The sequence below is a fragment of the Perca flavescens genome, chromosome 9 (genome assembly GCF_004354835.1).
Source record: "Perca flavescens isolate YP-PL-M2 chromosome 9, PFLA_1.0, whole genome shotgun sequence".
In the NCBI taxonomy this organism is placed as follows: Eukaryota; Metazoa; Chordata; class Actinopteri; order Perciformes; family Percidae; genus Perca; species Perca flavescens.
Window position 1 is genome coordinate 33,483,220 of NC_041339.1, and position 13,724 is coordinate 33,496,943.

General features: G+C 40.2%; 1 protein-coding gene and 1 long non-coding RNA gene across 2 annotated transcripts in view; one reads left to right on the forward strand and one right to left on the reverse strand.

Moving 5' to 3' along the window:
- LOC114561822 (uncharacterized) overlaps positions 1-355 on the forward strand; it is a 50,013-nt gene extending 49,658 nt beyond the window's left edge. Inside the window, exon 4 of the long non-coding RNA XR_003693393.1 lies at positions 186-355. This is a non-coding gene — a long non-coding RNA (uncharacterized LOC114561822). The remainder of the gene's footprint in view (positions 1-185) is intronic.
- tns3.2 (tensin 3, tandem duplicate 2) overlaps positions 1-13,724 on the reverse strand; it is a 66,037-nt gene that overhangs the window by 5,164 nt on the left and 47,149 nt on the right. Inside the window, exons 17-25 of the mRNA XM_028587931.1 lie at positions 6,232-6,388; positions 4,106-4,560; positions 3,364-3,447; positions 3,070-3,201; positions 2,337-2,429; positions 1,024-1,101; positions 471-548; positions 205-373; positions 49-117 (exon numbers count right to left, since the gene is read on the reverse strand). Coding sequence (XP_028443732.1) covers positions 49-117; positions 205-373; positions 471-548; positions 1,024-1,101; positions 2,337-2,429; positions 3,070-3,201; positions 3,364-3,447; positions 4,106-4,560; positions 6,232-6,388 — 1,315 coding nt within the window. The remainder of the gene's footprint in view (positions 1-48; positions 118-204; positions 374-470; positions 549-1,023; positions 1,102-2,336; positions 2,430-3,069; positions 3,202-3,363; positions 3,448-4,105; positions 4,561-6,231; positions 6,389-13,724) is intronic.

Sequence of the window (13,724 nt, forward strand, 5' to 3'; positions counted from 1 at the left end):
CACTGCACTAGTATATACAAATTACAACATTAGTGTCAGAACACTCACTTCCTGCCCTGTGGGTCCAGAGAGCAGAAGATGACGGTGTTGACAGCGTAGTGTCTCCTGAAGAACAACCTGCAGGAACAAACACAGTCTGTGTGAACATGTGGATTCACATCTGTATCTGTATGTGTGTGTTTCAGACTGTACATGAACACTCACTTCCTCTGGTTGTCGGTGAGCGTGATTCCCTGTGCCGACACCTTGAAGTGGACGACGGTGGAAGCAGGCGGAGGGTCCATGGCGAGCGTCATCGTGGTCGCCTTCTGAACCGCCTGGTGTCCCGTCAGAGATTCCAGCTCCACAGAGCCCAGGTACCACACGTTGCACGCTGCACGGTAACACATTTAAATAAAAAGGAGCCGATCACTACGCATGTCAAAGAAACACACGGATGTTTGCGTACATGTGCGCTGTCTGTCCTGTACCTGCTCCCTGTTTGAGGAGCTCAGCTGCTGAGTTTGTCGCCGTCTGTACAGGCGAGTCGGTCAGCTCCTCCACCGGGTCTGCAAGCAACAACAAATAGAGAGTTCACTGACCAGCAAACACACAAAACACATCTATGCATGCAAACGATGTAGAGCTGCAAAGATTAATCAATTAGCTGTCAACTTCAACTTAATCGCCATCTATTTTGATAATCGATTAATCCATTTGAGTCGTTTTCTTATGACAAAAAGTGAAAATGTCTCTGATTCCAGCCTTTTAAATGTGAATATTTTCTAGTTTCTTCACTCCTCTGTGAACTGAATGTCTTTAAGTTGTGCACATAAAAAAAATATTTGAGGATGTCATCTTGGGTTTTGGAAAACTATGATCAACATTTTTCACTATTTTCTGATTTTATAGAACAAACAACTAATCGATTAATCGGGAAAATAATCAACAAAATAATTGAAAATAAAAATTGTTGTTAGTTGCAGCCCTGAAGCGATGCAGCCGTACCAGGCACGCATGCACGCACACGCACACGCAGCTTACCTCTGTCAGGCAGGATGAGTTTACAGGGCAGAGCCAGAGGAGTGATGGAGTGCTGACACACCAGAGCTGTGAGACTTCCTGACAGGACAAATAAAGAAATACTTCATTATGAACATTTCTCAAACAAACTAACCCTAATATCTAGACCGATGAATAACAGAGCCAGCTCCACGTCATCACACTGTCCAGTAGAGGGCGGCACAGGAAACACATTACTACTATTAACCTCAGTCTGTCTATCCTGATGGACTATTAACATGGACTTGAGGAAGTAAACTGCTCACTGGACTGTCAGCTCAGTTTTAAAGTGTTTTATTGTACCAAGAGTACAACAATTGTGGACCTGGGTTAGGGGGAGAGCTCTGGTTATTTACTGTCACTGTTAGTATTGTTGTTTAATGCTAGTATCTGCTTTTTCTTCACTATAGTTCAGAGGAAATAATTTGGTAGGCATATGTACTATCACTTACAAAAAAGCCTCTAAACCCAACAGGAAGTCAGCCATATTTAATTTACTGTGCTTTCTTATTTTTCAGGCGTTGTACTGTAACATACTCCTCCTACAGATTAAACCTGATTGACTTCAAAATTGGTCAACACAATCTAAAGACCTTGGCAAAGCTAAATTGTGAAACCTTTTTAGCTATAGTCGAACGGCGTGGGCGTGGCAAAGCGTCAATTTTCCACTTCACGCCATGAAACAGGAAGTGGTTTATAACTAGACTGTACATTGTTCAATCTCCCCCAAATTTCTCACGCCTGATGACAGTCCAGGCTTGAGGACATCTGCATGCCAATATTGACTCAACTCAAATGAACCATCAAGACTTCTGTACTGTTGTGATGTCACAGCTATAGTACAGTACGGTAGAAAGGGCTGCTACGATGCCGTTACAGTCATTCCCCGACTGCAATGATGGTGCAAAGAATCTCAGAGAGCACAAATGTGGCAGACGCATAAACGCTGACCAATCAGAGCAGACTGGGCTTTTTTGGGAGGGGGTCTTAAAGAGACTGGTGCTAAAATGGAGCGTTTCGGACAGACGGGGAATACAGGAATATTCAGACACACAGTATGAGAAAAAGAAAGTATTTTTTAAACATTAAAGCATGTAAACATATTCTAGTAGAAATACACAATACATGAATGAACCTGAAAATGAGCATAATATGGGACTTTACCCAGAATACCTAGAAAATCTACAATATCACGATCCATGTCCATATCACAATATATATGTTACATATTAGATAAACTGCCACGAAATGTGAGAAACTATCCAAGACACACAATAAAGCCGAAGTTTTCTTACCAAAGTACGGCTCGTTGGGGCAGCCCTTAAGACGAACTCCTTTCTGCGTGCACTCTATCAGGAAGTGTCTCACCAGCTCATTGGACGGGTCCCCTACCGCAGAGACGCAGACAACATTTCAGTATATTTGTATCGATAGGTTGTTACTGAAGATGACTGTAGATGGAACATTTTAGAGATTTAAACCTGACAAAAAATGTGTCTATCCCCTGGAATATTAGTTGCTCAGAAATTTAATTTAAAATAAAATAAAAGTTAATTAATAAAATGTAGTAAATCACATTGTATGACACATAGAACATCACTGAAAAGATGAATGAACTTCTTATTGGGCTGATTCATAATGCTGAAGGAATTAAAAGGTGAGGTGCTTTCTTTTGTGTTCTACTTGTAGATGTTTCCTTTTTTTGCATTGGCATTTTAGGCCTTTATTCGAATAGGACAGCTTAGACATGCAAGGGGAGAGAGAGGGGGGAATGACATGCGGCAAAGGGCCGCATGTCCCGCGGCAACTGCAGCGAGGGGTGAGCCTCTGTATAAGGGCGCACGCTCTACCAGGCGAGCTTCCCTGGCGCTTTGGTTTCTTTGACATAAAAAGTTTGTATCTTTAAAAGCCTTGTGTACGCTTGTATATAAATCCCCACTAAAGGCAGAACACACCTTCTCCAAGTATTAGAGTTTCCGTAAAGTAACATGGTTGAAGAGATCAACAACAGGAAAAGCTTTAGCTTACCTTTCTTACTCTGTTGTAACACAGACGGAGGCGGCGTGGCCACCTTCATGGCCAATCCATACGCCCCCCGAAACGAATGGCTGTCTCTGACAATGAACCAGCCCGGCTCTTTGTCCTTTAGCACTGCGATGGCTGTTCAGCAGGTCAGCAGAGGGGGGAAGGAAACACAGATAAGCTCAAGTTAGAGTCATCATGTTCATAGTGTACAAGGAGCAAAGCTTTGCACAAGGGGGCAAAATGATCCGCTTTGAAGTGTCCGTCTAACAGGCTCTCCTGTTCCACACCAATATTTACCTTGGTCTCTGGAAATGTCGGGCTTGTACCAGAACTTGGAAGTGTCCTGAACAAACTTCACAGTGTCCTGCTTACTGCCAAAGTCTGCGAGACAGAGATTAAGACTCTAAGTTAGGTTTCAGACTGGCTTTGGCCCAAAATATGATAAGACAGGGCAGAAAAAACAAAGTGAGGGTGACCGGTTAAAGGGTCAGTACACCCAAATGACAAAAAAGATGTATTATTATTACTATTTATATCTAACCAGTTTTGTTTGTGGTTCTAAGAGAACTGAACATTTTTTAAAACACAACTTGTAGTTCCAGTAACTCACGATGATCCAAAGACTTTGCTGCAGGCAGTGCGAAGGAGTATTAAGTTATTCTCCAAATATTAAATGTCGTTTTCCAAAATATTAAAATGCATTTCTTTTATAATTATAACTTTATTCTAAAAAAACATAAATATATAAAAACAAAAAATAAAGGTAAAACATTAAAGTAAAACATTAAAGACATTCAAAATGTGTGTGATAAAATGTATCCAATTCTACCTGCTGATAAAAGACTGTGAGAAGTTCCAGAACAAGTAAGTAAGTGGACTTTAATATTGACTAAGTTAAAGAATGAGCTCGGAATGTTGTCAATTCTTAATTATGTTTTTGTCATTTGGGTTAGCTGACCATTTATAAGAGGGAGATGGAAAAAAATAAATGCCTCAATAGCACAGAAAGACATAAAGAGAACAGTCTTTGAAAGTATACCTGCTCCGGGCGACTGGGCCCCACTGAGTCCTCTGAGGGGGTCGGGGGTCATGGGGGACGAGAAAGGGATGCTGAGACTGCTGCCGCTGTAAGGGCTAGAAAACCCGCTCAGAGAGGGGGAGTGGGAGCCGAGCTCCCCCGCCTCACCCACTCTCCTCTTCTCAGGCAGCAGTGGAGGGAGGTGCCTGTCTCCCCCGAGGTCCAGACCCTCGAGGCCCTCCATGGCCTCCAGCAGGCTGTGCTCCAGGCTGCCGTTCCCCAACAACAAGGAGGACAAGTCTCCGGTGTCTGTCTCCCCGCGGACCCCTGGGCCTCTGCCCGGGCCTCTCAGAGCCCCCCGCGGGGAGCTGTGGGCATTGGGAGTGCTGAGGGAGGGAGGAGGTGAGGGCTGGGGGGGGAACGGGGAGTTCAGGGAGCTTGGAGTCCGGTCGTGCCACACAGGAGGAGGAGTGGAGCTGCAGAGGAGCGAGAGGCTGGATGAGAAGTGGAAATAAAGGCATACAGGTGTCCAAATAATTCATAACTAATGTTTGAACAATTAAATGAAAGGGTTAGAAGACATTAGAAATGGATAAAGGTTAATCACTAGGGCTGGGACACACGGGTGATGATTCGATGTGTGATTCTTTTTTTAGTATTGCATTTCAATAGTATTGAGTATTGCGATTTTCTTTTCAGTCAGTCTGACATTTATTTCATTTGTAAAGAAGTACATAACATGGATTATCTGCATTTTCTGCTTTCGGTCTGTTTTGCTGATGTAGTCGCCATCAGCGGTACCGTACAAAATATTTAGGTAAATCATTGGTAAAAAGTAAAAAGTCGATTATAGTGAAAAGAATGTTTTTTTCAAAATCACTTCACTTACGATTTTCGTTTTTTTCCCCCACCCCTTTTAATCAGCATGAAGTATAACAAAGTTTAACTTGAAGAAGGAGCAGGAGCACTTTCAATTCAGAGCAAACCTTTATTCTGTAAACTGATGTTTTGGTGACGTTCTACCGTGCAGGAGCAGCAGTTGCACTGCAACACAAAGCTCTGAGGACAGCATGCTGTTCCAATGGACAACTCTTTTGTGCAATAAAGCTATTTCACTTCCTGCTGCAGAGTAATTAAGTAGATTTCCTGCTGAAATACAACCCACAAGGACAGACTGGGCTCTGAAGTCAAGGATGCTCTTGGCCTTTTTTTTTTCTTTTTTAAAGTGAGTTTGTTAAAAAAATGCAGTTTATATAAGAGTAGGCCTGTGTATTAATACATTTAGATATGTTGTAGAAGCCGGGAGTTTGACTTTGATGACTTGATCACTGACATCTCTTCCAAGAAGGTTTAGTATGATCCTGTAACTGAGGATAATTAGGACAAAAATCAAAATCAGAAGTTAAACATGGTTAATGGAATACTAAAAATAATCAACAACTAGGGTCAAACATACTGTGTGGGGGTTACTTTGCTGATGTGTTGCAAATTGCTTGTCCCGTGTGATGAGAGAGGATGCATACATGCACATAATTCTTTTTTTGACATTATTGTGGCCACGATATATTGATGTAACAATGTAACATGTTTGTAGTTCCATTAGCCAGCCCATACATTGAATAAAACGTTGAAAATATTGCCAAAAAAAGCTCCAGAGACTTTGAAAAAAAACTAAAAACCAGACAACAAAAACTCAAGAAAGGCAACAAAAAAAGACGAAAAAATTGACAACAAAAACTCAAGTATTTCGTACAAATCTTTGTATCTCAGAAATTTAATATTTTACTTTAACTTCACAGAAGTTTTTTTCTTTTCTCGTCGTCAAACGATCGTCTTCTTAAAAAGTCAAAACTAAATTAAAAAACCGACAAAAACTTAAAAAAAAAGCTCCAAAGACTTCAAAAATAACTAAAAACAAGGCAAAAAAAACTCAAGAAAGGCGACAAAGAAAGTCAAAACAAAAACTCCAGTATTTCGTACAAATCTTCATATCACAGAACTTTAATCTTTAATATTTAAACTTTTTACTTCACAGAAGTTCTGTCTTTTCTCTGCATCAAACGATCGTCTTCTTAAAAAGCCAAAAATCAAAAAAAGCAACAAAGATTTCAAAAAACAACTTGTATATAGACCATAGGCATGTGTACCTGTCTGTGTGTGGGAGGGGGCTGTCTGATGACATGGAGCACATGGAGCCAAAGATCCTCTGACAGGAAGCAGGAGTGGCCGACACTTCTGATCTGAAGAGCTCTCCCTCTGTGGAGCTGCCAGCGTGGTTCATACTGTCCAGGAAACTCCGGGAATCTGACAAAAAAAGAGATGAAAAAATGTCAAACCTCTTTTACTACACAGCTCTCACATGTAAAACACTAACCAGGCGTACTGTAAAAAACCTAGGATGTGACTTTGTTCCAAAAACCACAATAACTGCCTACTACTACTAACTGGTACCTGTGTTTGCTTTCGTTGGGACCCAACCTTTGTTTGGATTATAAAACCAACGTATATCAGCAGAAAACACACTCACTGTCACGTCTTACAGAAATTTGGCAATTTCTTTATCCCTTTCCTGGCAGCAAGGACATTTTTTTCATCATATTTTTCTGTAGTCTTATCTCATGTCAACCTTTCTTCTGTAACTTCAGAGTGGTTTCAAGGTACTCCGGTAAAATAAACCAAAATTGCGACTGTTTTTCATAACATCATCCCTTTTTCTCAAAATTTTCAGACTTATCCGTAAATTGTAAAGTATGCTGTAAAGTGTCTTTGTTTCAGCAAGAAAAAAGCGAAAGAAGAAATCAAAATTTGTACATCCTCATTTTCCCATTTGAATCAGTCTGAATGATTCACATCTAATAAATAACACCGTGTAGTAATGTGTCTTCTGCATCTCAGACAACCCGAGTCCGGCAGGCATACATATTTCATCTTTAAACAGAGCTAGGCTAGCTGTTTCCAACTACCTCCAGCCTTTATGCTAAGTTAGGTCGCTGCTACAGCATCATAGTTGAAGCACAGACATGAGAAAGGTATCAAACTTTTTATCTCACTCACGTAATTATCATTTCTTTAAGTTTATAGACCTCGTTCAACCTGCATCGGCAGTACATGCAGTATAATCATGGCAGTAAAGCAGAGATTGACAGCGTACAATAGCGTGTGTGTGTGTGTGTGTGTGATGGAGCAGGGAGGCTATTCCAAACATCCCAACATCACATCCTGACATTCTGACAACACAGTGTGTCATTCAGCAAACACCAGGGCAAGCCTCCTCAGGCCACAGACGGGCCTGTGAAGTACGATGAGTCACCGTGTAAAGAGTCAATCTTTATAAAGAGCTCCTTGTTCGGCCGGCTCTCTACCCCCCCCCCCCACACACACACACACACACACACACACACCCCCCACACCCCCTCCTCCCTCACTCTCTCTCTCATAAAATGAACAAATCTTTTGTACGTCAAACCTTTAATCTGCAATATTACTTCAGCCAAATCAAATAGATGTAAGTAAGTGGAGTTGATAGTTGAAAAAGTGAACGAACAAAACATAACTTTCAGTATGTTTAATGAGTCCCGCTCACAGCAGCTGCCAGTAAGTTTACACTTATGTACATCTGATACAGCGCACATAATGTTGGCACTATAGAAATGTGTGTGGGAAACATGCAGCTGTGGGAAAGTCACATTAAAAAATTTTAAAAACCTAAACCCTTTAACTGTGGAGGAAGTATTCAGAGTATTCAGATCCTTTACTTATAGGAATGTAGCCAAACCTCAATGTAAACAAACACCTTTAAAAGTACAAATCTGACATGAAAAAGAATGAGATGAAGCTGACAGGCATTCCTTACAGTAAATTGAAAGCCAGGGCCTGTTTACAGAACAACAACGTGAAAGATGTCCTTCCGAAGACTTTCCTTTTGTCAGCTTATCATTGCCAGGTGGTAACGGAGGTCAAAGCAGGATCTAATAAAAAGTCGGTTTCCTTCGTTCGTACCAAAGAGCCTATGAAAAGAATCCGATCGTCAGTGGTGAAAGAAGTATTCAGCTGCTTTACTTGAGCAAAAGTACTAATACCACGGTGTAAAAATACTCTGTCAGAAGTAAAAGTCTTGCATTGAAAAAGTTACGTAAGTAAAAGTAAGTATCATCAGCAAAATGTACTACTTAATTTGCAAAGTAACTAGTAACTAAAGCTGTAAGATTAACGTAGTGGAATAAGAAGTACAATATTTCTCTTTGAAATTTAGTGGAGAAAAAGTAGAAAGTGGTTTGGTGCCACTGCCATGGGATACACCCAGAGGCTGCTCAGCGAGTAAATGTTTGGATGCGTGAGTGGAAGAAATAAAGTGAGACAAGGAGAAGCATTTCTTTGTCACACACACAACACAAGGAGCTGTGTTGCTGAATGTTTCTCATCTTTCTTCTCTGTTGTTTTTTCTCTGCCTTGCCTTTCATACCCAGTGGTGGAAGACGTTTTCAGATCATTTACTTAAGTAAAAGTACTAATACCACACTGTAAAAATACTCTGTTACAAGTAAAAGTCCTGCATTGAAAATTTTACTTAAGTAAAAGTATTTAAGTATCATCAGGAAAATATACTTAAAGTATAAAAGTAGAAATGATCCAAACAGTTGTGTGTTCAATGGTCTAATCATTTCAGCTGGACTTGTAGGCCGTTATATTATTTGATAATTTATTTAAAGGTCCCATGACATGGTGCTCTTTGGATGCTTTTATATAGACCTTAGTGGTCCCCTAATACTGTATATGAAGTCTCTTTTATATAGGCCTTAGTGGTCCCCTAATACTGTATATGAAGTCTCTTTTATATAGGCCTTAGTGGTCCCCTAATACTGTATATGAAGTCTCTTTTATATAGGCCTTAGTGGTCCCCTAATACTGTATATGAAGTCTCTTTTATATAGGCCTTAGTGGTCCCCTAATACTGTATATGAAGTCTCTTTTATATAGACTTTAGTGGTCCCCTAATACTGTATCTGAAGTCTCTTTTATATAGACCTTAGTGGTCCCCTAATACTGTATCTGAAGTCTCTTTTATATAGACTTTAGTGGTCCTTTTAATACTGTATCTGAAGTCTCTTTTATATAGACCTTAGTGGTCCCCTAATACTGTATCTGAAGTCTCTTTTATATAGACCTTAGTGGTCCCCTAATACTGTATCTGAAGTCTCTTTTATATAGACCTTAGTGGTCCCCTAATACTGTATCTGAAGTCTCTTTTATATAGACCTTAGTGGTCCCCTAATACTGTATCTGAAGTCTCTTTTATATAGGCCTTAGTGGTCCCCTAATACTGTATCTGAAGTCTCTTTTATATAGGCCTTAGTGGTCCCATAATACTGTATCTGAAGTCTCTTTTATATAGACCTTAGTGGTCCCCTAATACTGTATCTGAAGTCTCTTTTATATAGACCTTAGTGGTCCCCTAATACTGTATCTGAAGTCTCTTTTATATAGACCTTAGTGGTCCCCTAATACTGTATCTGAAGTCTCTTTTATATAGGCCTTAGTGGTCCCCTAATACTGTATCTGAAGGGGGCAAGGTGGAGAGTTGGGCTGTGGCCTTGACCAACTGCCACTTTGCCCGTTTGAAAGCCATGATGTCCAGTGTTGGGAGTAACGCGTTACAAAAGTAACGCAATTACAGTAATGTATTCCTTTTTGCTGTAACGCAGTAATATAACGCATTACTAATTAAATTTCGGTAATATTATTACCCGTTACAATCTCAGTAACGTGAGTTACAACGCATTTTAATGCGACATTTTTTAAGAATTTCCCAACACCGCGAAGCATTTGTTCACAGGGAAAAAAAAAAGCCGTGCGTATTATTTCATAAAATCTGTGTCCCAACAGGTGACGGTACGTCAGCTTGGACAGCTGTGTGTCCGAGCCGCTGACAGATTTAAACATGTTGGGAATTAATGTTTAGGTTGTTACACGTAAATCATTGCAGTTTATCAGCCGTGGAGAGTAACTCTGCCTGTAGTGGAACTGCTTCGAATGACGACCAAAAACGCTTGTCTTTTACTGTGACCATTTACTGTTCAATATGTTGCTGTCATGAACGGTAATAATTATTACAGTAGCAGTTTTACAAACAAGAAAGTGAGCAACTTAGCTTGACGGACATGTTGCATCTCAGTAAGCTAGCAAGAGTACACAACAGACAACTTCCGTGTAGGCTACTTCAAAATAAAAGCACTTCCTGTGACGGTTCGCAGTAAAACTATATTACTGTTAAAAAAAATAAGGTTGTGGACCTTTTCACATATCAGCTGTAAATCAAGTACTGTAAATAATGTAAATAGTTAGTTTTAATCACACTATAATTGACCATTTCCTTTAGACTGTTTTAAACTAAACAACATGAATTTCTTATTTAAGTGCTCTAAACAAACATTTTACAACAATGCCGTACTTCAATACAACCATAAGATACTTTTAATTGAGTATTTTCATTTTCTCCTACTTGTATATTGTACGTTTTACTTATCTATTTTTTATAGCTTTAGTTACTTTGCATGTCCATATTAATTATATAAAATATTATGAATAATCTATGATGTATCAATGTGGATAAAGAGGAGACTTTATTGATCCGGTGGTGAAATTCACAAGCTAGCTGCCAAGTCAAACTTCCGCTATTATTTTGGTGAAAGTAACTCAAAAATATTGTAATATAACTAATTACTCTCAAATGACAAGTACAAGTACCTCAAATTTGTACTTGAGTAAATGTACTTAGTTACAGTCCATCACTGGACACACAACACACAGGCAGTCAACCCTCAACTTGAACTCTTAAGGGGTCAGAGGTCAAGAGCACAGAGCAGGTGATGTTGTGGTCTGACCTCAAACTCTCATCGCGGACTCGTACTCGTGCACAGCTCGGAAAACCAAGTCCAGATTTATAGTTCTAGTTGTTGTTGCTGTTTGCAGAAAACAAAAAACAAAGTGAGTGGAATGCACTGAGGATTCCTCAAACATTCCCACAGTCCCTGTCAGTTTGTCTCTCTCGGGACGATTCCCAGAAAGCAGCCGAGCTTCGTCTTTCTCTCTCTCTCTCTCTCTCTCTCTCTCTCTCCCTCTCTGTTCCCACGGCTGACTCTCTCTCTCTCTCTCTCTCTCTCTCTCTCTCTCTCTCTCTCTCTCTCTCTCTCTCTCTCTCTCTCTCTCGCGCTGCAGTTTGTCACATCTGCTGCTCCACAGCTCATCCATTAAATCCAGACAGCTAGCTAGACTATCTGTCCAATCTGAGTTTTCTGTTGCATGACTAAAACTACTTTTGAACGTACACATGTTCCACCAAAACAATTTCCTTTCGAGGCTATTTTGCAGAAGCACCGTGCAGAGCTCAGCGCCACCCATGACGATTGTGATTGGTTTAAAGAAATGCCAATAAACCAGAGCACATTTTTCTCCCATCCCAGAATGCTGTGTGGACTAGCCATACCCTCCTCCTCAGCGCTGTGGAGGATGGTCTGGCAAGTTTTGGTTAAAATATGTCTGTCGAGTACTGAAAGCTGGGATTTCTGGCAAGTCTTATAATACATGTGGCATATGTCCAGGGAAACATAATAATAATAAACATATATATACATAAAAGTGCCGAGATCACCAGGAAGACATCCTTTGTTGGTGCCTCCAAAAATGTCACCCTTACAACTGTTTTCTGATCTTACAATGCCATGGATACGGTCTGGTTAGGGCATAAAATGGGGAAAGATAATTAACAAAATATAGGTTACAATAATGACTTCATTAGCGCTATGGGAGCTTTGTTGTCATGGTGGCAATAGCAAACACTCGGTTAGGGTTAGGGAACAGTCATGGTTGGGGTTAAAAAGAAACCAATGGTTATCAGATGGAAAGTGGAAAGGGAAAGTTTCTCGTGTCAAAGTCTGACATTTTGTCGACTCTTTTCCTCTCCCTGTGGAGTTGTCTAAAATAATATCAAGCCACTTCTTTTTTCGAGTCATAATTCCCACGTCTGCTAGAAGGAATTATTGTTATTATTGGGTAAATTGGCTGAAACGACTGATGGTGATAGTTTTTGCGGGAGGTATTACAGGGGGAAACAGCCTTTTGGATAACTCTGGCACAATTACAGCAATGTTCATCCACGTAGACTGTTCCCAGCTTCTGTTTAAAAGCATAAATTTGCCAATTTTATGACAAAGCGCTTGTGCAGGTGCTTGTGTTTAGACAACATTTAACATTTATTTTGCTCCGTTTGTTTCAGTAGTTTGACTTAATTTAAATTGAGCAACTAGTTAATTCTTTCCATGTACAGAACTGTGTATGAGCCCTTTTTTGGGCATATAGATTGTATCTAGTTTAGTAGAGAAAGACATACACGAACAAGTTTGCAAACACACTTGAGAAACTTTAGCATCGGTTATTTTCTAAACATTTTGAGTGTACTTCCCCTTACGTTTTTTTTTTTCACAGTGTGTTTTCTGTCCATTGTTTTCCCCCTCACCCGCACGGCTCCGAGTGAGCACAAAGCCTCTTCAGTCTGGGTCGAACCGTGCAAAACTAAAACTAATTCCAGATGGCACCGACCCATGTGGGCACAACCCTTATCAGCCAATTCTTTGCCAATTTCCTTTCCCGATCACAGAGAGTGACGGTTATATGGCTCGGACTGAAACTGTGTGCATACCTTTATGCTTTGTACGCAGATGATCCTATGAATCAATAAAACCAATAATATTTCTCTTCATGTTTCCCACCTCAGCACATGCTGGTGGTTTCATAAGCAGAATGGTATGAACAGTGGTGGAATGTAACTAAGTATATTCACTCGTACAAATGTTGAGGTACTTGTGCTTTACTTGAGTCTTTTCTTTTCGTGCCACTTTCTACTTCTACTCCGCTACATTTCAGAGAGAAATATTGTACTTCTTACTCCACTACATTCATCTGACAGCTTTAGCTACTTTACACATTAAGATGTTTGCACACAAAACACATGTAGTTTATAAAATACGATGTTTTATTATAAATTAAACTACCCAACAATACCCAGCTGAAATGATTACCCGATTAAACATAGAACTATTTTAATCGTTTCCAGTTTCTAAAATGTGAGGCTCTTTCTGCATCGAGTACTTTTGCTTTTAATACTTTGAGTACATTTTCCTGGCAATACTTACATACTTTTACTTCAAGCTATAGTGCGTAGTTTCTGTCGCCCCCATGAGGAATTCTAACAAATGACAACAAAACTGTTGTTGCATCCACATGATATTAGGACTTTTACTTAGGTAAAGGATCTGAAGACTTCTTCCACCACTGGGTATGAAAGGCAAGGCAGAGAAAAAGCAACAGAGAAGAAAGATGAGAAACATTCAGCTACAGAGCTCCTTGTGTTGTGTGTGTGACAAAGAAACGCTTCTCCTTGTTTCTTCCACTCACGCATCCAAACATTTACTCGCTGAGCAGCATCGCATTAGACAGAAGGCTGGGCCTACACACATGCATAAACACAGCGATGCATGTGGGGTTATGCAGGACAACAGTGGGTTTGCAGACTCCCCGCTAACCACAGGAATGTGAGTGCAAAGACCTTTGGATGTGCGCACACACACACACACACACACACACA